At 60.2% G+C, this 20,598-nt stretch overlaps 1 protein-coding gene across 2 annotated transcripts; it reads right to left on the bottom strand.

Moving 5' to 3' along the window:
* Positions 1 to 204: 204 nt before the first annotated feature.
* RAB3IL1 (RAB3A interacting protein like 1) lies at positions 205 to 17,779 on the bottom strand. 2 transcript variants are annotated; one of them, XM_075545626.1, is made up of 11 exons: positions 17,643 to 17,779; positions 9,113 to 9,344; positions 7,977 to 8,072; positions 7,805 to 7,882; positions 7,090 to 7,308; positions 6,241 to 6,387; positions 5,473 to 5,601; positions 5,272 to 5,384; positions 3,776 to 3,875; positions 1,853 to 1,919; positions 205 to 1,167 (listed from the first exon to the last, which is right to left on the bottom strand). In XM_075545626.1, exons 1-11 carry the CDS (start codon positions 17,651 to 17,653, stop codon positions 1,085 to 1,087), a joined length of 1,275 nt encoding a protein of 424 aa, XP_075401741.1. In that variant the 5' UTR covers positions 17,654 to 17,779; the 3' UTR covers positions 205 to 1,084. The 2 variants fall into 2 exon arrangements, with proteins under 2 accessions (XP_075401741.1, XP_075401742.1); XM_075545627.1 differs by lacking the exon at positions 6,241 to 6,387 and having other exon boundaries at positions 206 to 1,167; positions 17,643 to 17,778.
* Between the last annotated feature and the right edge of the window lie 2,819 nt (positions 17,780 to 20,598).

Raw genomic sequence — 20,598 nt, 5'->3', positions numbered from 1 at the left:
CCCAAGGAGTGCCAGGGGTCAAGCGAGTCTCAGGGGCCACTCCTCAAGGGGACAGGGAGGCCTGCTAGAGCAGGGCAGGGCCGAGTGGGGGAGCCTCCAGGGCTTGGGTTTAATCCCAAGCACGAGGGTCAGCAAGGGAAGGATTGGGTTGCGTTCTACCAGGTGGCCAAGCCTCGGCCCGAGCCCTGGCAGGCAGGAGCGGAGGCGTGTGGCAGCCTTGCCTCAACCAACAAAGCCGTCCTTTATTAAATAGAGATCGCGTTACATTCCACTCAGAAGGAAATCCGGACATGCTGAGGGACGTGTCCGGCCTGGGGGCCACAAGCCCTGGGCCAAGCAGGCTGCACGGTTGAAGTGGGTGAGGTGCCCCCTGCAGGGCCCAGTGGGCTCGGCCCCTTTGTCAGCGTAGCCACCCATTGCTGGGTGTGGCCGTCTGAGGCTTGTCCGGCTTTCTGAGGGTGTCCCAGAGCCTCCAGGAAGCGCAGGGCAGAGACAGGGAGTGTGCAAGAAGAGGGGTCCAGATCCCCCTGAAGGCCCTCTGGGGCAGTTCTCAACCATGCCAGGTGGGAGTGGAGAGGGCATGGAAGTCCTGCCAACCCCGCCCAGCCCTGCTGCTCCGTGGGCACTTGGGACAGCAGGGGATGCTGGGAAAGGGTGCAGGGTCAATTTGGGGCACTCAGCCCACCACGGAGACCACCTGGGGGTCCACTAAGGGGTGGCTACAAGAGGACGCTGGTGGCTCAGTATTTGGGAGTTGGGGTCCAGACCACCCCCTGCAACCCCCGTTTGGGAGGTCAGGAGGGCTACAAGGCTGTGTGTGTGTGTTGGGATGGGGTCCCAAGGCTGAGACCCCTGGGCACAGCCCCTCACATCTCCATCTTTGGTGTTCTCTCAAAGTCTCTGGTGAGTGGTGCAGCCCAGGGAGAAGAGAGAAGCCTCCCCAAGCCGGCTGTTTGTCTGTCCTGGGGCAGATGTGTGGCTTGTGGCTCCAGGCTGGCTCCATGACCCTGTCCTCCTTTCTGTCCATCTGTCCCCGGGCTGGTGTCCGCTCTGGCCTGGCAGCCCCGGCAGGCCGGACCTTGCCTCAGGCCTCCTGAGGAAAGAAGCCCAGCTTGGCCAGGGACATCTCCTTCCGCAGCCTGATGATCTCCCAGAACATGGGCTCCGCTGTGGGACAGGGAGAGGGGGACCGTTGGGGGTAGCCCTTGGGAGAAGGGCAACTAGAGCTGTGTCCTCAGGCTGCCCTCAAACAGATGACCGGGAGGCACGGCAGCCCTGAAGGTCCATGGGAGGACCAGGTGTGACCGACAGCACCTTGGAAACGTGCATGCTGATAGCACGGGCACTGGGTGACATCGCCCACACCCTGACCGGACACCACGCTCATCAGTGACCAGCCCTGGCCTCCAACCACCATCTCCAGGTCCCTGAGCAGTGGGAGCTCTGGGAGGTCAGCTCCCCAGGCCCCCGCTGGTCTGGTGGCTGTCATTGCCCTGTGTGCCCTGACCTTGATGTACAGTCCGGCAAACCCACAGGGGCAGGTCTACTCTCTCCTGTTAGGTGGCCCTGAGAACAGATCCAGCAGCATTGCTATTTTGGGTTGGCGTGGCCTGGCTTTCTGGGGCGCTCCATATGCCAGGTAAGGGGTAAGGCCCAGCTCACTCCTTCTGCAGCGCATGTCCCACAGAGGCCAGCTCCCAGGAGCCCAGCAGCCCCCCACTAATGCACACCAGGGTCCCCCTTTCTGGGGAGCCCACAAAGGAGCCACACTGAGCTTGACCCAGCCCTTACCTCCCCTCCTCCCGCTCCTGGACACAAGCTATCCCTCCGCCGGCCACCAGGAGGCACTCACCGTCCTGCCGCACAAGGCCTTGCTGGATGTAGCGGATGTAGGTGAAGAAGTTGCACACAGCAGTGATCTGGGGGCAGAAGGGAAGGCATGTTGACCAGCTAGCTCTGGACCCAGAGCATCCGCAATGAGCCAGAGCGCATCCGAGGCCAGAACAGGGAGCCCTACATCCCCATCCGAGTCTGGAAATGCTCCCCAATCGGATGAGGCTGCCCTCTCCCAACAGCAGCACTTGCTGTTGGTACCGTCCAGTTGGTTCCGACCCATCGTGACCTGCAGCACAGGACAAGACCACCCTCACAGCGTTCCCATGCCTGAGCCGTGGTTGCAGCCACAGCGTCAATCCATCTCCTCGAGGGCCGTCCTCTCCTTCGCAACAGCAAGACTGACTACTCCTGAATCCGTGGCCAGAGAGCCCCCGACTCCGGATTCGGGCGAGCTTGGGGGTGACACAGAACTGTGCTCCGGAGGGCTACAGACGGCTACTTTTGGGGGAAATGGATCACCAGGCCTTTCTTCCTCTGCAGCACTTGAACCTGGGTGGGCTTGAACCTGCAACCTTGAGGTTAAGCAGCGTCAACTATTTGCAGCACGCAGGGACTCGAGCAAGACTCCTACATCTCCTAACCACAGCGGGAACAGCAGGGAACAGACTGCCACGCTCGGCTATCAAGTCACCCTCCTGGAAAACCAGAGAGCTTGTATTGCTGGGAGAACTGACCGCTGACCAGAACGAGGGACCAGCAGGGGCCTCTTCAGCCACTGCTCTCCGTCCCGTCTGCTGCAGGACACGGGTCACTTTGTCCCCTTCAGCCCTTCTTTCGCAGGGTGGGGAGAGGGCTGGACACCTGAAGGCCCCAACACAGCACAGCATGTTCACCCCACGGGCAGCGTCTTCCAAAGACTTGGTTTCTCGGTCCTCCTTGTCAAAAGAGACCGGTCCCTGGTGAGGGGCGTCATGCTTTAAAGTCAAGTTGACGGGCAGCGGAGAGGAGGAAGCCCCGTGGTGCACCAGACAGACACCGCGGCTGCGACAGTGGGCCCACACATTGAAATCGTGAGGTGGCGCAGGGCCGGGCAGCGTTTCCGTCTGCCAGTACAGAGTCGGTGGCACCTAACATCAATGACAACGACAATGGTAGTCCTCCCAAGAGTCAACGACAGGGGCCCTGGTCACACAACGGCAGTGAAGCAGCCAGCTGCCGAGTCAGAGGCTGGTGGTTCAAACCCAGCCGTGGCTCGGAGGGGCGAGTACCGGCCCCCACTTTCCTGAAAATGACAGTGGAGAAAACTCTCTGCTCTACTAGAAAACAAGTAGAAAGGAGCCCTGGTGGCCTAGTGGTTATGTGTTGGGCTGTGATCCACCGGGTCAGCAGTTCAAAACCACCCGACACTCTGTAAGAGAAAGAGGGAGCTTTCTACTCCAGTAGAGAGTCACAGCCACAGCAGGCGGTGTGAGATCATTTATAATTTATCAAGGGGTCCATGAGGGCAGGGGGAGAGGAGCTGATACCAAGGGCTCCAGCGGAAAGAAAATATTTTGAAAAGGATGGTGGCAACATATGTACGAATGTGCTTGTTACCATGGATATACGGATTGTGATAAGAGCTCTATGAGCCCCCAATAAAATGATTTTTTAACTTAAAAAATAATAATAATAAATGCCAGCCTCAGACACTCCCAGGGGCAGTTCTCCCTTGTCCAGGAGGGCTATTCTGTGCCAGCGCTGACCTGACGGCAGTGAATTTGCCTTTGTGTAGAAAACGCACACACCAGGCAAGCTGCAGCCCGCCCGCCCGCCCAGCCCTGTCCTCTAAGCCTGTGCCGGGCTCTGTAGACCCAGCCTCGTCCCGGTGAGGTCCCCAGCAAGTGGACCCTAAGGAGCCACGTGATGGCCCCCCCCCCCCCCGAACTGTACCACTCACCCTGGCCCGGGAGGACGGCGAAATGTAGTACTGGCTCTCCGAGTCACCCAGCCGGATGCGGTGGCGGCAGGCGCGGGCCAGCCCGCTCAGGGCGCATGTGCTGTCAGGGAAGCAAAGGGGGTCGTGGGTAGGGTATTGGCCGGGAGACCACAGGGAAGAGCCGGGGGCCTGCGCCAGTCCCTCCCCAGGGTCCCACAGAGCCCCCTCCCCCCACCGGCCAGACCAGTGTGGCTGGCAGCCTCAGCCCCCAGGATAGCACCTCACCCCTAGGCCACTCCCTCAGGCCTCTTGGGCAGAAAAGCTTGGCCAACTTCCTGGTAAGTGCACCAAGCCCACGTCAGCAGCCCCTGAAAACCCTGCTCCTGAACCTCAGCCTCAGCCATCCCTAAGTTCCACAAAGCCTCCCCTCCCCGGCCCCAAGTCATTCCTCTGCCCGTTCCATCTGGCCTCCCACTCTGCCTGCCAGTCAGGCCCGCCAGGAGCTGTGCCACCTCAACCCCAGGCCTGGGACCCCGCGCAGGTCTTCAGATGTTTATGTGGCCTGGAAGACCCCCCGCCTCCCCGCCCCCGGCTCTCCGCTGGTCCCTGGTCCTATAGGTGACACTAGCCCACTCTCTCCACTCGACCACCATCCGCTGCACAGTCCCAGGCTTCTGCCCCAAAGACCTCAGCTCCCCAAGCAGCCCCTCTGCCGCCATGACTCCCCACTTCTTCACACTACAGGATTCCTCCAAGGGCCACCGCTGGGCAGCACTGTCCCCGGACCTAACCCAGAGGCTCCAGGGGAGGAGCTGATGCAGGCGCCCTGATGGCAGGACCGCCGAGCTGCCCTGCTGTGGCCAGTGGTCCCCTGGTCTGAGCCCCCAGCTCATTGGAGGCTCCTTATCCGCTGGCCCCCAACACCTCCTGCAGCCTCAGTCCCAACTCCCTACCCACGCCACTGCTGCTCCCACTGGCTGGTGGCCTCTCCAGTACACTGTGGCTTCTCACACCTTGCCCCCTGTCCCTGAGTCCTGCAAGGCCCGTTGCCCCTCCTCCTCCAGAACCCAGTTACCCTCTCTGCGAGGAGGGTCCCGCCATGGTGCACACCATCCTGAGTCGGATCCTGGCTGCTCAGAAGAGGCCCTTACTCCCTGGACCAGTCTATTGCCCTGCACCACCCAGGCAACCATACAAGGTGAGCTTTCTGGGCAAGAGGCAGAGCCAGCATCTGCCATCCCTTATCTGCTTCAGGGGCCCAGAGGCTACTGCAGGGAGAGCAGGAGGGGCGGGGAATGTCCGGAGAGTGGGAACCCCAGCCTGGACTCCCCAAGAGCCAGGTCTCTCCATGACTGTAGATGGGGACTGCCTAAGTCTCTCCTTGGTCTGTGTGGGAGAGGCATGTCCACGGTCCGAAGACCAGGCCTCCAGCCTGACTCGCCGTCCTCCCTGGCCACCCTGACCTGGCAAGCCGTCCCCAGGGGGCAGGGACAGACAGCGGGTAGTGCTAAGCTTACTTGGTGCTGCCACTCTGGGCCTCGGCCAACTTCACCATGGGCAGCGTCTGCGAGGCCACTGGCTCGATGGTGAGTGTGTTGTCCTCCACGGCTGCCCGCACCAGTGCCGAGAGCTGCGACAGGCGGGGCACAGGTGGCACCGTGAAGGGCCGGGCACTGGCAGCTGGCCTGGGCCCCCGCCAGCCTGCCATGTCAGCTCACCTCCTGAGTGGTGAAGTCCAGGCAGGGCCCCACGTCCTCTCGGTACACCCTGTCCATGAAGGGGCTGGTCCTGTCCAGGCTGGGGGACTCCCTCCATGCCTGGAACTCGGCAAAGAGGATCGTGTCCACCTATGAGGAAGGGGGATGCAGGGAAGGGGGAGGTCAGGGTGTTGGGGCCCTCTTGTATAGCAGGGGCAGGGGAGGAGGAGGAGAGCAAGAGCAGGTAGGGCAGGCCCCAGCATGCCAGCAGGTCTGTGCCCAGAGGCCGTGCAGGGGAGCCAAGTCCAGGGTCCCCGATAATAACAACCTTCTCCCCTGGCACCAAAGAGCAGAGACTGAAAAGTGTCCTGGGGGATTTTAAGGTTCTTGGCACTGCAGGGGAGGGGAAGAGATGCACAGTGGAGGGGGTGCCCACGGTGACTCCAGAGGCATGGTCCTGAAGACCCTTCCCACACTGTTTCCTTGAGAAGAAAGAGTCAAAGGGCAAACCATCACATACATGCAGGTACCCTCGGGCACACGCAGCTATGTACCCGGGGGTGGAGGGTGGGCCAATGGAAGCGAAAGCCTAAGGGATATTGCCACGTGCCTGCTCAAGTCCCCTCATAGGTGCACACCAGCCCACGCAGGCTCATGCACACAGGAGGAGAACACACCCAGGCTGCCTCTGCTGCCCACCCGGGGGGAGGGTGGGTGGTTGGTGGCCACCTGAGACTCATGCAGAGGTGCGGCCAGAGCAGGCAGAGGGGTCCTGCTCCGAGCCATTACCTGGCGGGACAAAGAGAGAGAGGGAGCAGAGGTAGGGGTGGCAGGCGGCTCCCCGGGCGGGAGCTGCCAGGCGGGCTCATAGGTGAGATGGATCGCCCTGCTGGGGATGACGCAGAGGAGCAGGGACAGGAGGGGGGGCAGCATGGGCTGGGCATGCAGGGGGAGGGTGCAGGCAGACAGAGAGACAGACGCAGAGAGACAGACAGGAGGAAGGAAGAGATTGTTAGTATTGGGAGCTGAAGCTGTCCTGGGGACTCTGAGGTCTGGGGGAGGGGGATCAGTAGATACTCTGATGGGGGCGGGAAAGGCCTAGCAGCCCCAGAATGGGGGTCTGGGGACACGGCTGCATCTGAGGCAGACTTGGTGACAGAGACCCTCAGGAAAGGGTCCCAGCATGGCCCTTATAGGGGAGTCAGCAGGTGCCACCCTGCTGACCACTGAGGAAAGAGTGGCGCTGAGACACAGCCATGCCCACGAGAGGAGTTGCCCATGCCAGTGAATACATTGCCTGTCCCAGTGCCACGGCACCAAAGACCACCGGGCCCAAGAGTGTCCCAAGGTGGCCCTGGGCCTCAGGGTGAGGCCTCACCAATAGGGGCAGCCTCTCCCCAGAGCCTGGTGTCCCTGCCCAGCCACATCAGGCCCCCCAGGGCAGGCCCCAGAGCAGCACACAGCCCCTATGTGATTAGGCAGCACTGCTGGGAGCAGTCATGAGCCTCAGGGAACACCCCCACACCCACACTCCAAGACGGGGGTCTCAGGAGCAGAAGGGGAAGGAGCAGGCCTAGAAGGGAGCTGCGGGGCCTGGCTCTCCAGTAGCCTGCGCAGCACCCACCCATGTCCCCTCACCTCCTTGCCCTCCCTGTCCGGGGTGAGGGTATGTCCTGCGGCAGGGCACACGGCTGGGCACAGGGTGCTGCTGGTGCTCTTGTGGCGGGCGTGGCCTTTGCGGGGGCTGCCCTTGGTGGGGCTCAGCAGCTGGGGGTGGAGCTCGCGGTTGGGGGAGGCAGGTGTGGACGTGATGACGAGGGTCTTCAAGGCTGTCACCTCAGCCTGCAGCATGTCCATCTGGCCGAGACAGGACAGGATGGCCCAGGGTTGGTGCCACCACCCATCACCCCTGGAGCAGCCTTCAAGTGAGGGACTGAGAAGCTCATTTTACAGGTGGGGAAACTGGGGCTCAGGTGTGGCTGTGTGGCCTGTCTGAGGTCATACAGGGCACCCACCGCCGCCAATCCCAAGCTGGACAAACAGCTCCGCAGCTAGCAGGGCTCGCTGGGGCTCTTGCTGTGTGAGCGGAGAGAGACAATGACCATCCCTACAGGACCCTCCAGCCACAGGGCCCCAGCCAAGCTCCAGAGTGCAGGCCGGGAAGGTAGGGGTGGGACTGGGGCACTGCTTGGAGCCTCAGGGGACCCCCATCAGCAGCCTTTAGCTGCCTGTTAGCACTGCTCTGGGCCTGGTTTGTGCATCCTTGCCGAGCCCACAGGCCATGGTGACGCCCACACTGGGTGGTGGTGGGCAGCGCGCACAGAAGAGGGGCCGTAACTGGACCTGGCCTCACCTTGCCCCTTGCCTCCTTCAGCTGCTTCTCGGATGCTGCCTGCTGCATGTTGGCTTCTCGCACCATCTTGTGAGCTTCCTGGGAAGAGGGTGCAGGCTCTGGGTGAGCGGCAGCAGGAAAGGGGGGGCGAGGGCGGCCACTCTGTCCTGAACCCGTCCCCTGGGCTGCGCACCTCAAACAGGCTGGCCGTCAGCTCCTCCAGTTCCTGTTCCAGCTGCTCGCGCACCTTGGAAAGCCGCTCACACTCCTGGTCCTTCAGCTTCAGCTCCTGCAGGGGCAAGCAGCCCGGTCAGCCCCAAGGGCCCCATCAGCCTCGGAGCCCCCAGAACACTGTTGTTTGAAAAGAACTCACAGACATCGAGCTGATCCTGATTGGCTACAGGACAGAGTAGAACTACCTTGTGAGTTTCCACGACTCTGAACTCTTTACAGGAGTAAGAAGCCACGTCTTCCTCCCATGAAGCCGGCTGGTGGGTGATTTCAAGCTGCTGACCTTTGGGATGTCAGCCGTGTGTGAACACACCACCACCAGGCGCCTCGAGAGGCCTACGGGGGTGGAGATGCTCGCATAGAGCAGGATGGAGGATGTGCCCAGGGCAGAGCCTCTGTCTGGTGTTGTTATGGTTTTATTTGATAGGGGTCTGTGATTCCTCAGCAATGCCTTTTGACCTACCCTCATCTAGGGCGGGTTTTTCCACTTAGCTCACAGCATGAGCCTAAAACCGCTATTGGTCCATTGGAGCTTGGAAGTGCTGTGGAGAAGACTTTGGGTTTCAGAGCCCTTGCAATGTTAGTGGCTTTGGGGGCTGGGAGGAGGGAGGTGGCCTGCGTGTATGACGATTTTAAATTCCTGCGGAGGGGGATGAAAACCATTTGCAAAAGGGAATGGTGTTGATTCCAGAACAGCATGAAGTTACTGCTGTGGTTAACGGTCACCAAAGCGGCCCCTGACATAGTGTCCCCATGCACAACGGAACCAAACAGGGCCCGATCCTGCACCACCCACCACCCACCCCTGTGATCAGTTGCAGACCGGACCACAGGGTTTCCCTCCCCGCCCCCAACTCGCAGATTTTCAGAAGTGGATCGCCAGGCCTCTCTTTCTTGTTTTAAGTCTCGAGGCTCCGCTGAAACCTGCTCAGCATTCCAACAGCACCGAGGCCTCTGGGAATGGGCCCCAGTCTGCCCCTTGGACGGTGACATCTCTACCCGGGAGCCACTGAGAAACTAAGATCCGAAGGGCCATCCCGGATTTCCAGAGCCTGGGCCATCGCAGCCCTGCAGGACACGCCCACGGGCCCCGCCCACCTTCTGTGCGCGGCGCAGCTCCTCCTTTAAGAACTCGGAGCCCTTCTCGCGGATCTCCACTGACGAGCTGCGCAGGCGCGCCACGTCCAGCTGGGCGGCGGCAGGGCCCTCCTCCCCGGCGGCCGAGGTCTCCGCAGGGGTTCCCAGGGACTCCCGGCGGCCTTTGAGACTCTTCCAGGCGCTCGGGACAGCCCCGAGGGGCGGTGGGCGGCCCTCGTCCGGCGAGGGCTGGCTGTGGGACAAACAGGGGCATCAGCGTCTTCAGGGTCATGTCCTGAGCCCAGGGGATTATCCTGGGTACTGCACCCGCCCTCCTGGCCTCGGTCTCCCCACGGGTGCAAGCAGGTGCACATGGAGTGGTCCAGGGCCAGAAGCACAAGCTTCTTAGGGGCAAGGACCACTCGCTCATCCTTGCCGACCCCCTCCAGCCCAGGGCTTAGCCCACAGTGAGTGCTCCCTGTTGATCCCACACGTGACTCACCAACGGGGAAACTCGGGGTCTCCGCTTGTAATTTAGGTGGGTCCCTAAATTACACCTCAAGCGAGTAAGGAGTACCCCTCCCCCTCAAGCACTCTGCCCCCTAGGACTGCAAATTAGATGCGCATTCTACATGGTCCCTGAGCAGCAGGTGCAGTGCGCAGCAAGCCGGGTGCTGAGCGGACCAGGGGGTTGGGGCCGGAAGTTTGTGCCGGCCGGTGGCCCCACGCACACTCCTTACGGGGCCTCTGCGTACTCCCTTTCCTGAAGCTGGGCCGCCCTCCCTCACCCACACCCCTGCCCGGCCCAGCAGACCCGGGGAGGCGGGAGAGAGGGGGAGGGGAGGCGACAACCAGTGGGGTTTTGTGCCGAGCCAGCACCTCTGGACTGGCCTGTGCTGGCTCAGCAGGAGCCAGCGGTTCCTGAGCCAGCAACTCCGGAGCAGGGGCGGGGGGGGGGGGGGGGACGTCGATAGCAGCAGCAGGGGCTCCGGCTGCACACAGGGACTGCAGGGGGAGTACATAGGGGTGAGGTCAAGGTCAGGAGGTCGTGGGATCTGGGATGGCTGAGCAGGGAAGGAGGTTACAGCGCAGGGACAGGTCTCTCTTCCAATCCAATGCTGAGGACCCTGGCACAGTCACCAAGCGGCCTGGAGGAGCCTCAGTTTCCCCTTTGATACACGAGGGGACTGGGCATCCAGCCACGGGGCTCCTTCCAGCCCTTTGCAGGGTCCCATGTCCCCCGGAGCTCATCCTGCCCCTGAGTACAGCCCCCCATCCCACCCCCTGCTGTCCATGGCCAGAGTTTGGCTGAAGAAGGGTGTATATGTGTGTTGGGGTGGGGGGTGTCATACTTCTTCTAGCACCTTGTGTATGAGAGGGGGAGCTTCCCTGAGACCAGACCGGAGGGGCTGTGGTACACCCAGGCACCCCTAACAGTGCTCTGCCCAAAGTGGGCAGGGCAGGTTGCAATGCCAGGCTGTTTACAATTCCCAGCAACCCTTGTGATTCTGTCACCATTGAGCAGATGAGGAGTACTGAGTCTCAGAGAGGTGGTGGCAGTGCTGGGGTGTTGGCCACAGCGGTGGGGCTGAACAAATCCTCCATGACAGCCTTGGAGACATATGAGCCCACCCCCACCTCGGAAGCCTGGCCTCTGAGCCCGGGAGGGAGGCCTGCCGCGAGTGGGGGGGGGGTGTCTGTGGCTAGACACACAGGCCAGTCCTCAGTGGGGCCACAGAGACCCCTGGGGAGGTTAATGGAATTCTCTGAAGCTCGATCCCCGCCTGCAGGAAGCCTTCAGAAACCAAGTGAGAAACTGCTGGCCTCAGCACCCGGCAGAGCAGTGTTCAATCCCAGCCTCGGCTTGGGTCAGAAGTGGACACCACAGGTCCTGGACAAATGTCCCTGGAGAGCCCAGTCCTGTAGTGAGCACTGGCCACCATCACCCAGACTTGGTAAGGCAGCAGTGCACCACATGGGGTCTGCTTACGTCAATCTAGGGAGCAAGAATTGCAGGCCAGGGGCAGGGTACTGACAGGGATAGCATCTCCGGGCCCTGGGCCTCCAGACCTAATGCCTTTCCCACTGTGAGAACAACCGTGTCCTCACCTCTCACCTGATCCTCCCACATAGGTGAAGCTCCATTCACCTGTGTGATCTGAGCCTCTGGTCACAGGGAGGCATGAGACTCCTGCTGTCCCCAAGAGTAAGAAGGGCTAGAGGGTAGAGCTGACCATCCTTCACCATCCCCACCATGTCCCCAACAGGCCAGGGATGGGATAGGCCCTATTTTGCAGGCAGAGACACCAGTGATCCCAGGGGTCTGAGGCAGCTCTCTGATCCTTCCCCACCCCCAGGTGAAAAGTCAAAGTCCAAATCTTCTAGTGGCAAGAGCAAGGAGGGAGCAGGACATCTCCTAGTCTCCGGGGCAGGGGGTGGGGAGGGCAGCAGGGGATGAGGCATTCGCGTGCACACACACACACACACGCGCGCGTGTACGCCTACAAGCAATATTCAGCCCCTCTTCCCCTCCCCCACTTCCAGGTTGTGGGGCCACCTCCTGTGACTTGGACCTCTTTTAGAAAGGGACTCTTCACACATCAGCCCCCAGACCAGAGGCTGGTCCCCCTGGGTTTAAATACCAGAGCTGGTAGGAAACTCCTTCCAGGACCAAATCCTCCACACCTCTGACCAGAGCCACCCCCTGCAGGAACCGAGTCCAGGGATTGCAACAAGGAGACCTGATGGCACATTAGTTCATGCAGTTGCTGCTGATCACCACAACGTTGGCGGTTCAAGTTCAGCAGCAGAGCTGGGGGAGAAAGCTACGTGTTTGGTCCCCCAAAGATTTACAGCCCAGGGATCCCCATGGGCAGTCCCGCTCCCACCTATTTGGTCCTGAGGAGTCAGAATCCACTGGACAGCCGCAGTGGATTGGGAGTTCTGTTTGGGACAAACTGCCAATCAAGATCAGAGTCCTCAGGCTGCATGGTCTGCTGGGGGCCTGGGGAGAGTAAGAGTGATTGTCGCAGGTTCATGGGGGCAGCCCCAGCCCCCATCCCAAGGCTGGCTCTGCTGCCTGGAGCCCCTGCGCAGCTGGAACCGGAAAGGCTGGGCCACTTCCCCAGGAAACACACAACCCTGGGTGGGTGAGGGACATGGCTCTCCCGCTATCCTTACCCCCAGCTGAGCTCTGTCCCTGCCCTCATCCAAGGACAGCTGGGCCTGACTCACCAAGAGCCCCCCTGGGCTAGGAAGGCCTGACCAGAGCCCCCTCCAAGGGGGCCCCCTCACATCTCCCTCACCCTAGCCATTACAGGTAACCATGTCCAAGTCAGCTGGGAAAGGCGTCGTCTGTGCTAATGGACAGGTGGGTCCCCACCTGAGCTGGGGAGGAGACAAGCAGTGCTGGTCTGGGCATCAGACCTCAGACCCACTGCTCAGGCCACCAGCTGATCTTGTCTGAAGAAACCCAACCCAGGGCTCAGCTCCTGGGAAGGGCTCCCCACCCTGCTCTGTCCAGCAGGAGTCTGGGGCTGCGTCCAGGGGCCAGGCGAGGGGCCTGGCCTGTACCCCACCCAGCCAAGGCATCTAGGCTTTCCAGCCAGTAAGGCCAGGGGCGTGGCCCCTGGAGAAGGACTCCCAGCTTACAGGCTCACCAGGCCCCCAGCAATCCCACCTATGTGCCCTGAGACTCCTGGCTGCGAAAGATGCTCTGGCCAGCTTGGCCTTAACCATGAGACACCTGAGGTTCAGAGAGGGAAGAGGACCTGGTAGGGTCACACAGGGACAAGGGGCCCAGTGCAATGTGAACCCTGAGCCCAGGTACAGGGCGTGCCCTGTGACCTCTCACCCAGAGAAGACCGGCTGGGAGGGAAGGGGCTGAATGGGGGCTGCAGAGAAGTGAGGCCGGATGCAGATGGGAATGAGGAAGTCTGGAGCAGCACCCAGTGTTGGGGGCAGGGAGGGGAGCCGGGAAGAGTCCTGCCTGATGCTACTGCCCAAACCAGACAGGGCCTGGGCCCCAAGGGGACACAAAGACACCAGACACCCACCCCCAAGCAGAAGGCATGACCAGACAGGGGTCGGGAACCCCAAACCAAACCCACTGCCATCAAGGGACCCTGGAGGACAGTGCAGAATTTGTCCCTGGGCTCCCGGAAGCTGTACTTCTTTATGGGAGCATACGGCCCCATTTTCTCCCAGGGAGCAACTGGCCAGCCCCAAGTGGCAACCTTTCCGTTAGCTGCCCATCGCAAAAGCCAGTGTGTCACCAGAGCTCCCTGAAAACATCCACTGCCCCTGCCCGAGTGCTCCGTACATATTGTGGACGTGTTGTCGGGAGACCAGTCCCTGGGGAAGGACATCATGGTTGATAAAGGGGCAGCAACCCAGAGGAAGGCCCTCAGCGAGCTGGATGGACACGGTGGCAGCCACAATGGACTCAGGCATGGGAAAAATTGTCAGCATGCTGGAGGACCGGGCAGCATTCCATTCTACTGTGCACAGGGTGGCTATGGGTCGGAACCAGCTTGACAACAACCCAAAAACCCTGCCATCAAGTACATTCAGACTGTTGGAGAGGGACACACACGTTACGTTCATTATCTAGGTAATCTATCAGTTGAAAAATCAAGGGAAAGGTGAACGAGGCAGGGCAAGGAAGAGTTGGCTGAGGTGTCTGAGACGCGGTAAGTCCTGACATCTGGCTCGTCCATCCATTCGTGGGTAGCTAAGGGGAAAAGGCAGGTGGGGACAGCCACAGAGGAGTCTGGGTGACAGGAGGACAGAGGAGCCCCGGGCCAGACAGCCAGCGTGGAAGCCACCAAGCCTCAGGGTAAGGTTCCAGAAGACCAAGAAACCCAGGCCATACACCCACACAGAATTCGGGAGGGAAGGGAAGCAGGGTACAGATGAGACAGGGGCCCCTGAGTTCCGCTGAGGTGGGGCCTGGGGTTCGGCTTCAGGCAAGGAAGGGGGTGAGGTAGGGAACAAGGCCACTGCTGTCAATTACCCAAGGAGCAAGGTAAGCACGGTCTTGCTCATGCTTCCTTACTAATAGGTAGGGGACACAATCCCTGTTTTCTCACCACTTCCAGTCTGGCTGGCATCTCTCTCTTCCCCAACTGCACAGCAACGAAAGCACGGGCTTACTCGGGCTTCTGGAGCCCTGGCGACATGTGGGGCTGCTAACCACAAGGGCAGCAGTTCGAAACCCCCACCTGCTGGGCCAGCCATGGAAGAAAGGGCTTTTGACTCCCACAAAGAGTCACAGGCTCAGAATCTCACAGCGATAGTTCTGCCCTGTCCCATAGCATCGCTATGGGTCCGTATGGACTGGTAGCCGTGCATGGCAGCGCGTTTCCGATAGTGAACAATCTCCTGGTTTTCACATCGTGGCTGTGCTGAGACCCAGGTGAAATTGCTCACCACGGACGAACACAGAAGCACACATAAGCCCGTGCTTACCTTGCTTACTGGGTAATCGAGGGATGGGTGGGGGGCAAGGTGGACCTGAGGAGAGCAGGTGAGATGACACACAGTCGCCCAGAGCAAGTCCAAGAGCCAGCCTCATTTGATAAGCCCTACCCTAGCCAGGGACCTGGCGGCCCTCCCCTGAGGACAGAAGCCAGTCCTGTCCCCATATTGGGAGGCAGCACAAGGCCTGAGAGGGTGGGGAGTCAGGCAGAGCCTGAGGATTCCCTGCCTGACCAGTCCGAGAAAACTCTGTCCCCTGAGGCCTTAAACACCCAGCATATACACAGCCCCCCCCCCCACCCGCTCCATCCAGATCTGCCCCCAACTCATCTGTTTGACTGGGGGCACCTTTTTTTCCCAAGGCTTGCTGGCCACAAAGCCGGTGCCCATGCTGGAGGGGGCGGGTCTAGAATGAACAGGGCGCAAACGAGGGGCTGAACTTCGGCACACAGCTGTGTTATGTACTGCAGGTAAGAGGAGGGGGCTCCACCAGCCAGGAGGTGATTGCACCATGGAGGGCTTCCAGGAGGAGGCAGCAAGGAGGGTGCCTCCTTGTCTGACCCTGGAGCCCCTAGCCGGAGCTGGGATCCACCCTGTGAGCTAGGCCCTAGGGCGGGTGTTCACAGAGCCAAGTCCCTGGATAGCTAAGACCTAGGGTGTCACAGGGATTTCAGAATACGCAGCTGGCCTGTATTGTGGGCTGCCCAGTATCCTGCCTACTGCAAAAATACAGCCTGCCAGCCCAGGGCCAGGGGCTAGCTGATCTCCCAGCTGAAGCTGGTCCTCCCTCCCCGGGGAGACATGATTTATCTCATCTATGGGAGGGGGGAGGGCAGAGGGGAGGGGGGTGGAGAAGACCCAGGGGCTGGGCCATCTTCAGATGTCCACAAAAGTTTCAGAAAACCTGCCCAGGACCCAAGCTCTGTTCTCTGCCGAGCAAGTCCCAAGTGCCTTCCACTGTGTTACATGGGAAAAGTCCCCTAGGTGCCAGCCTCACCCATCGCCCGGAGAACAGGCTTCACACCCAAGATGAGGGCTATGTGACAAAGTAAGGGCAAGGAGTGAAACCAGCCAGTTTGGGGAGAAGAGCCTTTGGGTGCTACCCTGGCCTGTGCCTCAAGCTGGTCTCCAGGCAAGGCCACTGGCCACAGTGCCTGTCAATAAAGGTCAACCCGGTGAGCTGGCAGCCAGACCTCGGCATTCCCTCGGCACAGGTTCCCAAGGGAGAGAGAGAGGAAACCAAGCCCCCAAAGCATCAACCATGTGGCCAGGGTCACCTCCTGCTAATCTGGGCAACACAGACCCAGGACACCCCTGCCCAGTACTTTTTAGCTACTGGGGACCCTCGGAGAAGCTAAGTCGGGGTTATGTGGGCAAGAGTGACTAGGGACAGGGTCCTTCCCAGCTGCTTCTGGGACCTGGGGAAGGGGTGACGGGTGAGGCTGACAGCGTGACCCTTGACCCCTAAATCTTTGCCTCTGAATACCCAAGTGAGGGCGGCCTCAAATAGAGTATTCAAGGTAACCTTGTCACTTTAGCCCTCACCCCCAGACAGCCAGGTTCTCTCCCCCACTTCGGGATCCCTCTGCATTTATAAAGCCCTTACTCGGCTTTCTGCCCACACTGGGCGCCCTGGTGGTGTAATGGTTTTACGCATTGAACAGCTAACCTTGAGGTCTGCAGTTCAAATCCACCAGCGAAAGACAGGGTTTTCTAATCCCGTGAAAAGTAACAAGTCACAAGGGTAGGTCTACCCTGCCCATAGGGTCCCCACGAGTCAGCATCACCCATCACTACTGATGGCAGTGGATTTGGTTGGTTTGGGGGGCGGGGGTGGGGGGGGCGTTATGCATTCTGCAGCTGAGCAAGACCCAGAGCGGGTCCAGGAAGTGAGCTGTGCTGATAAGGATCATGCAGGAGTGAGTTCACCCCTGGCTCATGGAGAGGGGCCCTGGGGTCCTAGGGACGGGCCTGTTCTCTGTCAACTTCCGCCCCAGCTTGTCTCTTTGGCTCCAGGCTGGCTGGCCGTAGGGAGGGCAGTTTCTGGGCCAGGATCAGTCCCACCCCACACCCAGCTGCTTTCCCCCAGGGCCACAGCGAAGTGAGGCAAAACTCTTAAGGTCAAGCTGGTGGCTGGGTTTTGCTTGGGCCACCCAACACAAGGAAAGTCACAAGCTCCCTGAGGTTCAGGGTGCAGCTTGAATACGATTGTTCTAACTCCCGCAGGTGCGACAAACGTCTCCACTGCTCTCTCCAAACTCACAGTCCAGGCGCGCGGCGGGGGGTGGGGAGGAGGGGCCGCGGGGGACTTAAAATCCCCACCTTGAGACTGTTGGCTCCCCACACCTTAGTTCTCCCAGGAGGGTGCTCTCTTAAACCGCCTCCCCCCCTGCAGGGCACGACTCCCACTTCCCCAGCGCCGCAGGTAACGTAGCTCAAGCTGTCAGGTGCCTTTGGAAGTGAACCCAGTGAGCATCTCGCAAGCAACTCTCTGCGCCCTGCTCTCAGCTGGGACTTTGGTGTCCCTGGCCTGGGATGCCCTATCTCGCCTATGCTGGGGCCTCATCTCCTCCAGGACCGCGCCTTGCGCCTGTTCCGGCCACAGCGAAAAGGAAGTGTGTTTGCCCAATTCCAGGGGACGACCAGGAACAGACGCGCATAGCAGCCCTCTCCAGGCCCGCGCCTCTCAGCCCCGCGGGCGCCAGGGCCCCCAAGTGGAAGGCCGGACATCAACTTGAAAGCGACCTTGGCAGAGGCCCAGCCCCCTTTCCCAACTGCACTGCTTTCCAGGGTTCCTTCGCACGAGGGTCTCCCTCCAGAAGCGCACAGCCCACCTCACTTGCGTTCGGGGTGAAACAGGACCAGCTGGCGCTGGGCACTCTCCGCCCTACCCACGGACCCACGGACCCACGGACCCCCGGACCTTCCTCGCGGAGCGACCATCTCTGGCGGCGCGGGGGCTAGCCTGTCCTAGGGCTCGGTCACAGGCAGGAGCCGGGGCGCAGCCATGCGGGGACGCCCCCAGTCTCAAGGGCAGGCACCCCGCGCAGGCCGTGAACGCGCGCAGACCTACCCGCTCCACATCCCCGCGCCGCGGAGCGCCGGGGCGTCCGGTCCCCGCGCCGCCGCCACCGCTGCCGCCGCCGCGTCTCCCCGCGCCGCGTCCCCGCCTGCCGCTGGCTCCGCCCCGCCTGCCGCCAGCGCTCCCCGGGTGCGTCCTCCCCGCAGCCAAGCCTGTCTGTGTGCCCAGCTCCCCCGGCCCCCGGCCCGACCCTGCCCCGGAGGATCACATGGCCTAGAGGCGGGCGAGGACACGTGCCCAGCCCCGCCCCCTGCCGCCCGGCGCGGGGTGCCACGCGCGCTCCTGGAGTCGCCCGAGTGGCCTCGGGCCTTAGGCCACAGACCGGGGACCCGAGGCCTTGCTAGGGCCCGGTGTCGTCAGCCAGCGGGTCAGACTGTCCTAGCGGACTCCTCTCCCGCCGGTTCCGCGCCAGGGCAGACCCCTACTCTGGAACCTACAATGGCTCTCGGGTTATGACAGTCAACGCAGAACTGTCGCTCAAGGGCGGCCGACCCCTTCCCATCCCGCCCTGGGCCCTCCCACCGGACACTCTTTCTCTGGACCGTGTGCTGGGCCTGCTCTGGGACAGCAAGCAGCCTGGTTGAGGCTGGTGGCAAGGGGGGAGGAGGAGGGAGAGACAGGGAGAGGAGATGAAAGGACTTGGGGGGAGGGGAGATGGGATTCACCCCAGTACTTATGGAAAGGGGCTAATCTTAGGTCCAAGTAAGGGGCCACCTCCACCCACCCCCATTCCTCCTCCCACCTCACCCCACCCCATCTTGCCTCTTTTGTCTATCATCCACCCTCTCTAGAATGCTGCTCCTCCCCTACTACACACACACACACACACACACACACACACACACACACACACTATTTCCAGGCCCTCTGCAAAGTCTTTCCTAGAATGCCACCTCATTGGTCCACCCGCCCTAGGGTCCCTCTGACCCACCCACCCCACGCCCAAATCATCAGCCTCAAGTCCAGCCTGGAATCAGATCATTACAGTGTAATTCCCCTTACCCTCCAGCCTGGGACCGGCTCCTACCCTAGTCTGGGAAGGAACTTGGCACCAGAACTCTGGGTACTCCACTTCCAGGTCCACAGACTCAGGGGCTCCAGGCTGAATTCAGATCAGTCTCCATTGGGGGATACATGGAATCGGTTCAGCCCCCACTGTCTGACCACAAACAAGAGGGAGAAGACAGGCACGGGTCCTGCTGCCCTCCCAGGGCCCTAGTGTGGGAGGTGTGGTGGAGACATGCTCCCAAGAAACCCCACTTCCACAGCCACCACTTAACCTGGACACAGCTTGCCAAGTGAATGGTATTTTTGTTCAAATTAGACAGCCATGCCACCTCCCCAAGGAGGTACCTGCACGTGGTGAGTGGACAACAGTTCTCGCCTGCTCCCTTGGTCATGACCTTGTCCAGTGAGCAGGCTGGACAGCACTTCGTGGCATCCTTTCTGGCTTTCTGGAGTGATTTAGCTCAGGTCTTCCATCGCCTTCACCGAACCAGGCCATTGTTTCTAGGATTAGGGCTTCCTGGGGGCAGGGACCAGCTCTGTCCCCCTCTGTGTCCGCTGCCTGGCCCCCAGCCCAGCACAGGGTCCATTCCAAACCAGGTGTCCTGGTTGTGTTTGTTCCCCAGAATCCTTCCCTGCCAACTCTTAAAGAAACGGCAGTCTCCTGCTGCCCTCCATCTCCACAAGCCCAGCCAGGACACCTGGCTCCAAACCTGTGACCAGACCAGGGGATACGGCATGGTGGAGGTGTCAGCCCAGAGCTCCTAGCAACGCTGCCTGGTCCTGTGCCGCCCTCACAATTGTTGTTATGTGTGAGTGCGTTGTGACAGCCACACTGTGCGTATCCATCTCATTGGGGGTCTTCCTCCTTTGTGGCGCCCCTCCACTTTCCCAAGTGTGATGTCCTTCCTCCTCCAGGGGCTGGCCTCTCCTGACAACGTGTTCAGAATTCAGGAGACGAGTCTCACCGTCCTTGCTTTTAGGGAGCATTCTGGCTGTACTTCTTCCAAGGCAGATTGGTTTCTTTTGTTTTATTCTCTTGGCCGCCCACGGTACTTTCAATATTACTAACCACCACGGTCATTCAATCGCATCGATTCTTCTTAGCGCTTCCCTCGTCAAGGTCCAACCCTCCCATCCATAGAAGGCGACTGAAAAGATCATTAGCTTGGACAAATTGCAACTTCGTTCTCAAAGTGACCTCCTTCTTCTTTAACACACTGAAGCAGATTGACCCAAAGCAACGAGTTGTTTGACTTCTTGATTGCTGCTTCCATGAGCACTGATCGTGGATCCAAGATAAAATCCTTGCTGTCAGTTTTGTTTTGTTTTGTTTTGTTTTCATGGTAAAGACTGCTTGAATTGGTGGCAGTTAGTACAAGTCAATACATATTGAGCCCCAAAGAAGAGCTGTTACTTATTTACTGGTCCATAGAGCGTTGACTTAAACAGAATCAACTGCTGGAGGGATAAACTGAAGTCAATCCTGCTCCTTGGGAAATGAAGACACAGTCGGCAGATCCATGGCATAGGCTGGTTCTCCGATTTCCAGAATCGTGGGGGCTCTGTACAGTCGGGCATCAGCTGCTCCGCCCTGTAGATGCACCGGAATCCCATTGCTCTCCTGAAATAGCTTCTGTTCCTCTAAAACTTTATTGTCAAGCTGTCTGCATGTAGCTGTACTAACGATGCATTGGGCAATTTGACGCAGAGCGTGTAGATTCCGTACATCTTGACTCTGTTTCTAGTGACCTAACGTGACAACTGAAAGCCAGCAACGGAGAGCAGTCTTTTAAAAAAATTTTTTTTGACGTCAGTCTCTTCTCCATTACCATGATGTCATCTACTGGTCCAGTTGTGAGGATTTGGGTCTTCCTTACATTGAGGTGTAATCCACACCAGAGGCTGCAATCTTTGAGTTGCATCAGCAAGTGTTTCAAGT

The sequence above is a fragment of the Tenrec ecaudatus genome, chromosome 4, assembly GCF_050624435.1.
Source record: "Tenrec ecaudatus isolate mTenEca1 chromosome 4, mTenEca1.hap1, whole genome shotgun sequence".
In the NCBI taxonomy this organism is placed as follows: Eukaryota; Metazoa; Chordata; class Mammalia; order Afrosoricida; family Tenrecidae; genus Tenrec; species Tenrec ecaudatus.
Note: the sequence above shows the minus strand (reverse complement) of the source record. Positions and strands in the feature narration are given on the sequence as shown.

Coding starts and splice junctions, on each gene's coding strand:
- RAB3IL1 (XM_075545626.1), bottom strand. Junction 7,883..7,976: donor TGACGGCCAGCCTGTTTGAG/GTGCGCAGCCCA, acceptor CCCTCTTCCCAG/GAAGCTCACAAGATGGTGCG. Junction 3,876..5,271: donor GCCCAGAGTGGCAGCACCAA/GTAAGCTTAGCA, acceptor CTTCCCTGACAG/CACATGCGCCCTGAGCGGGC.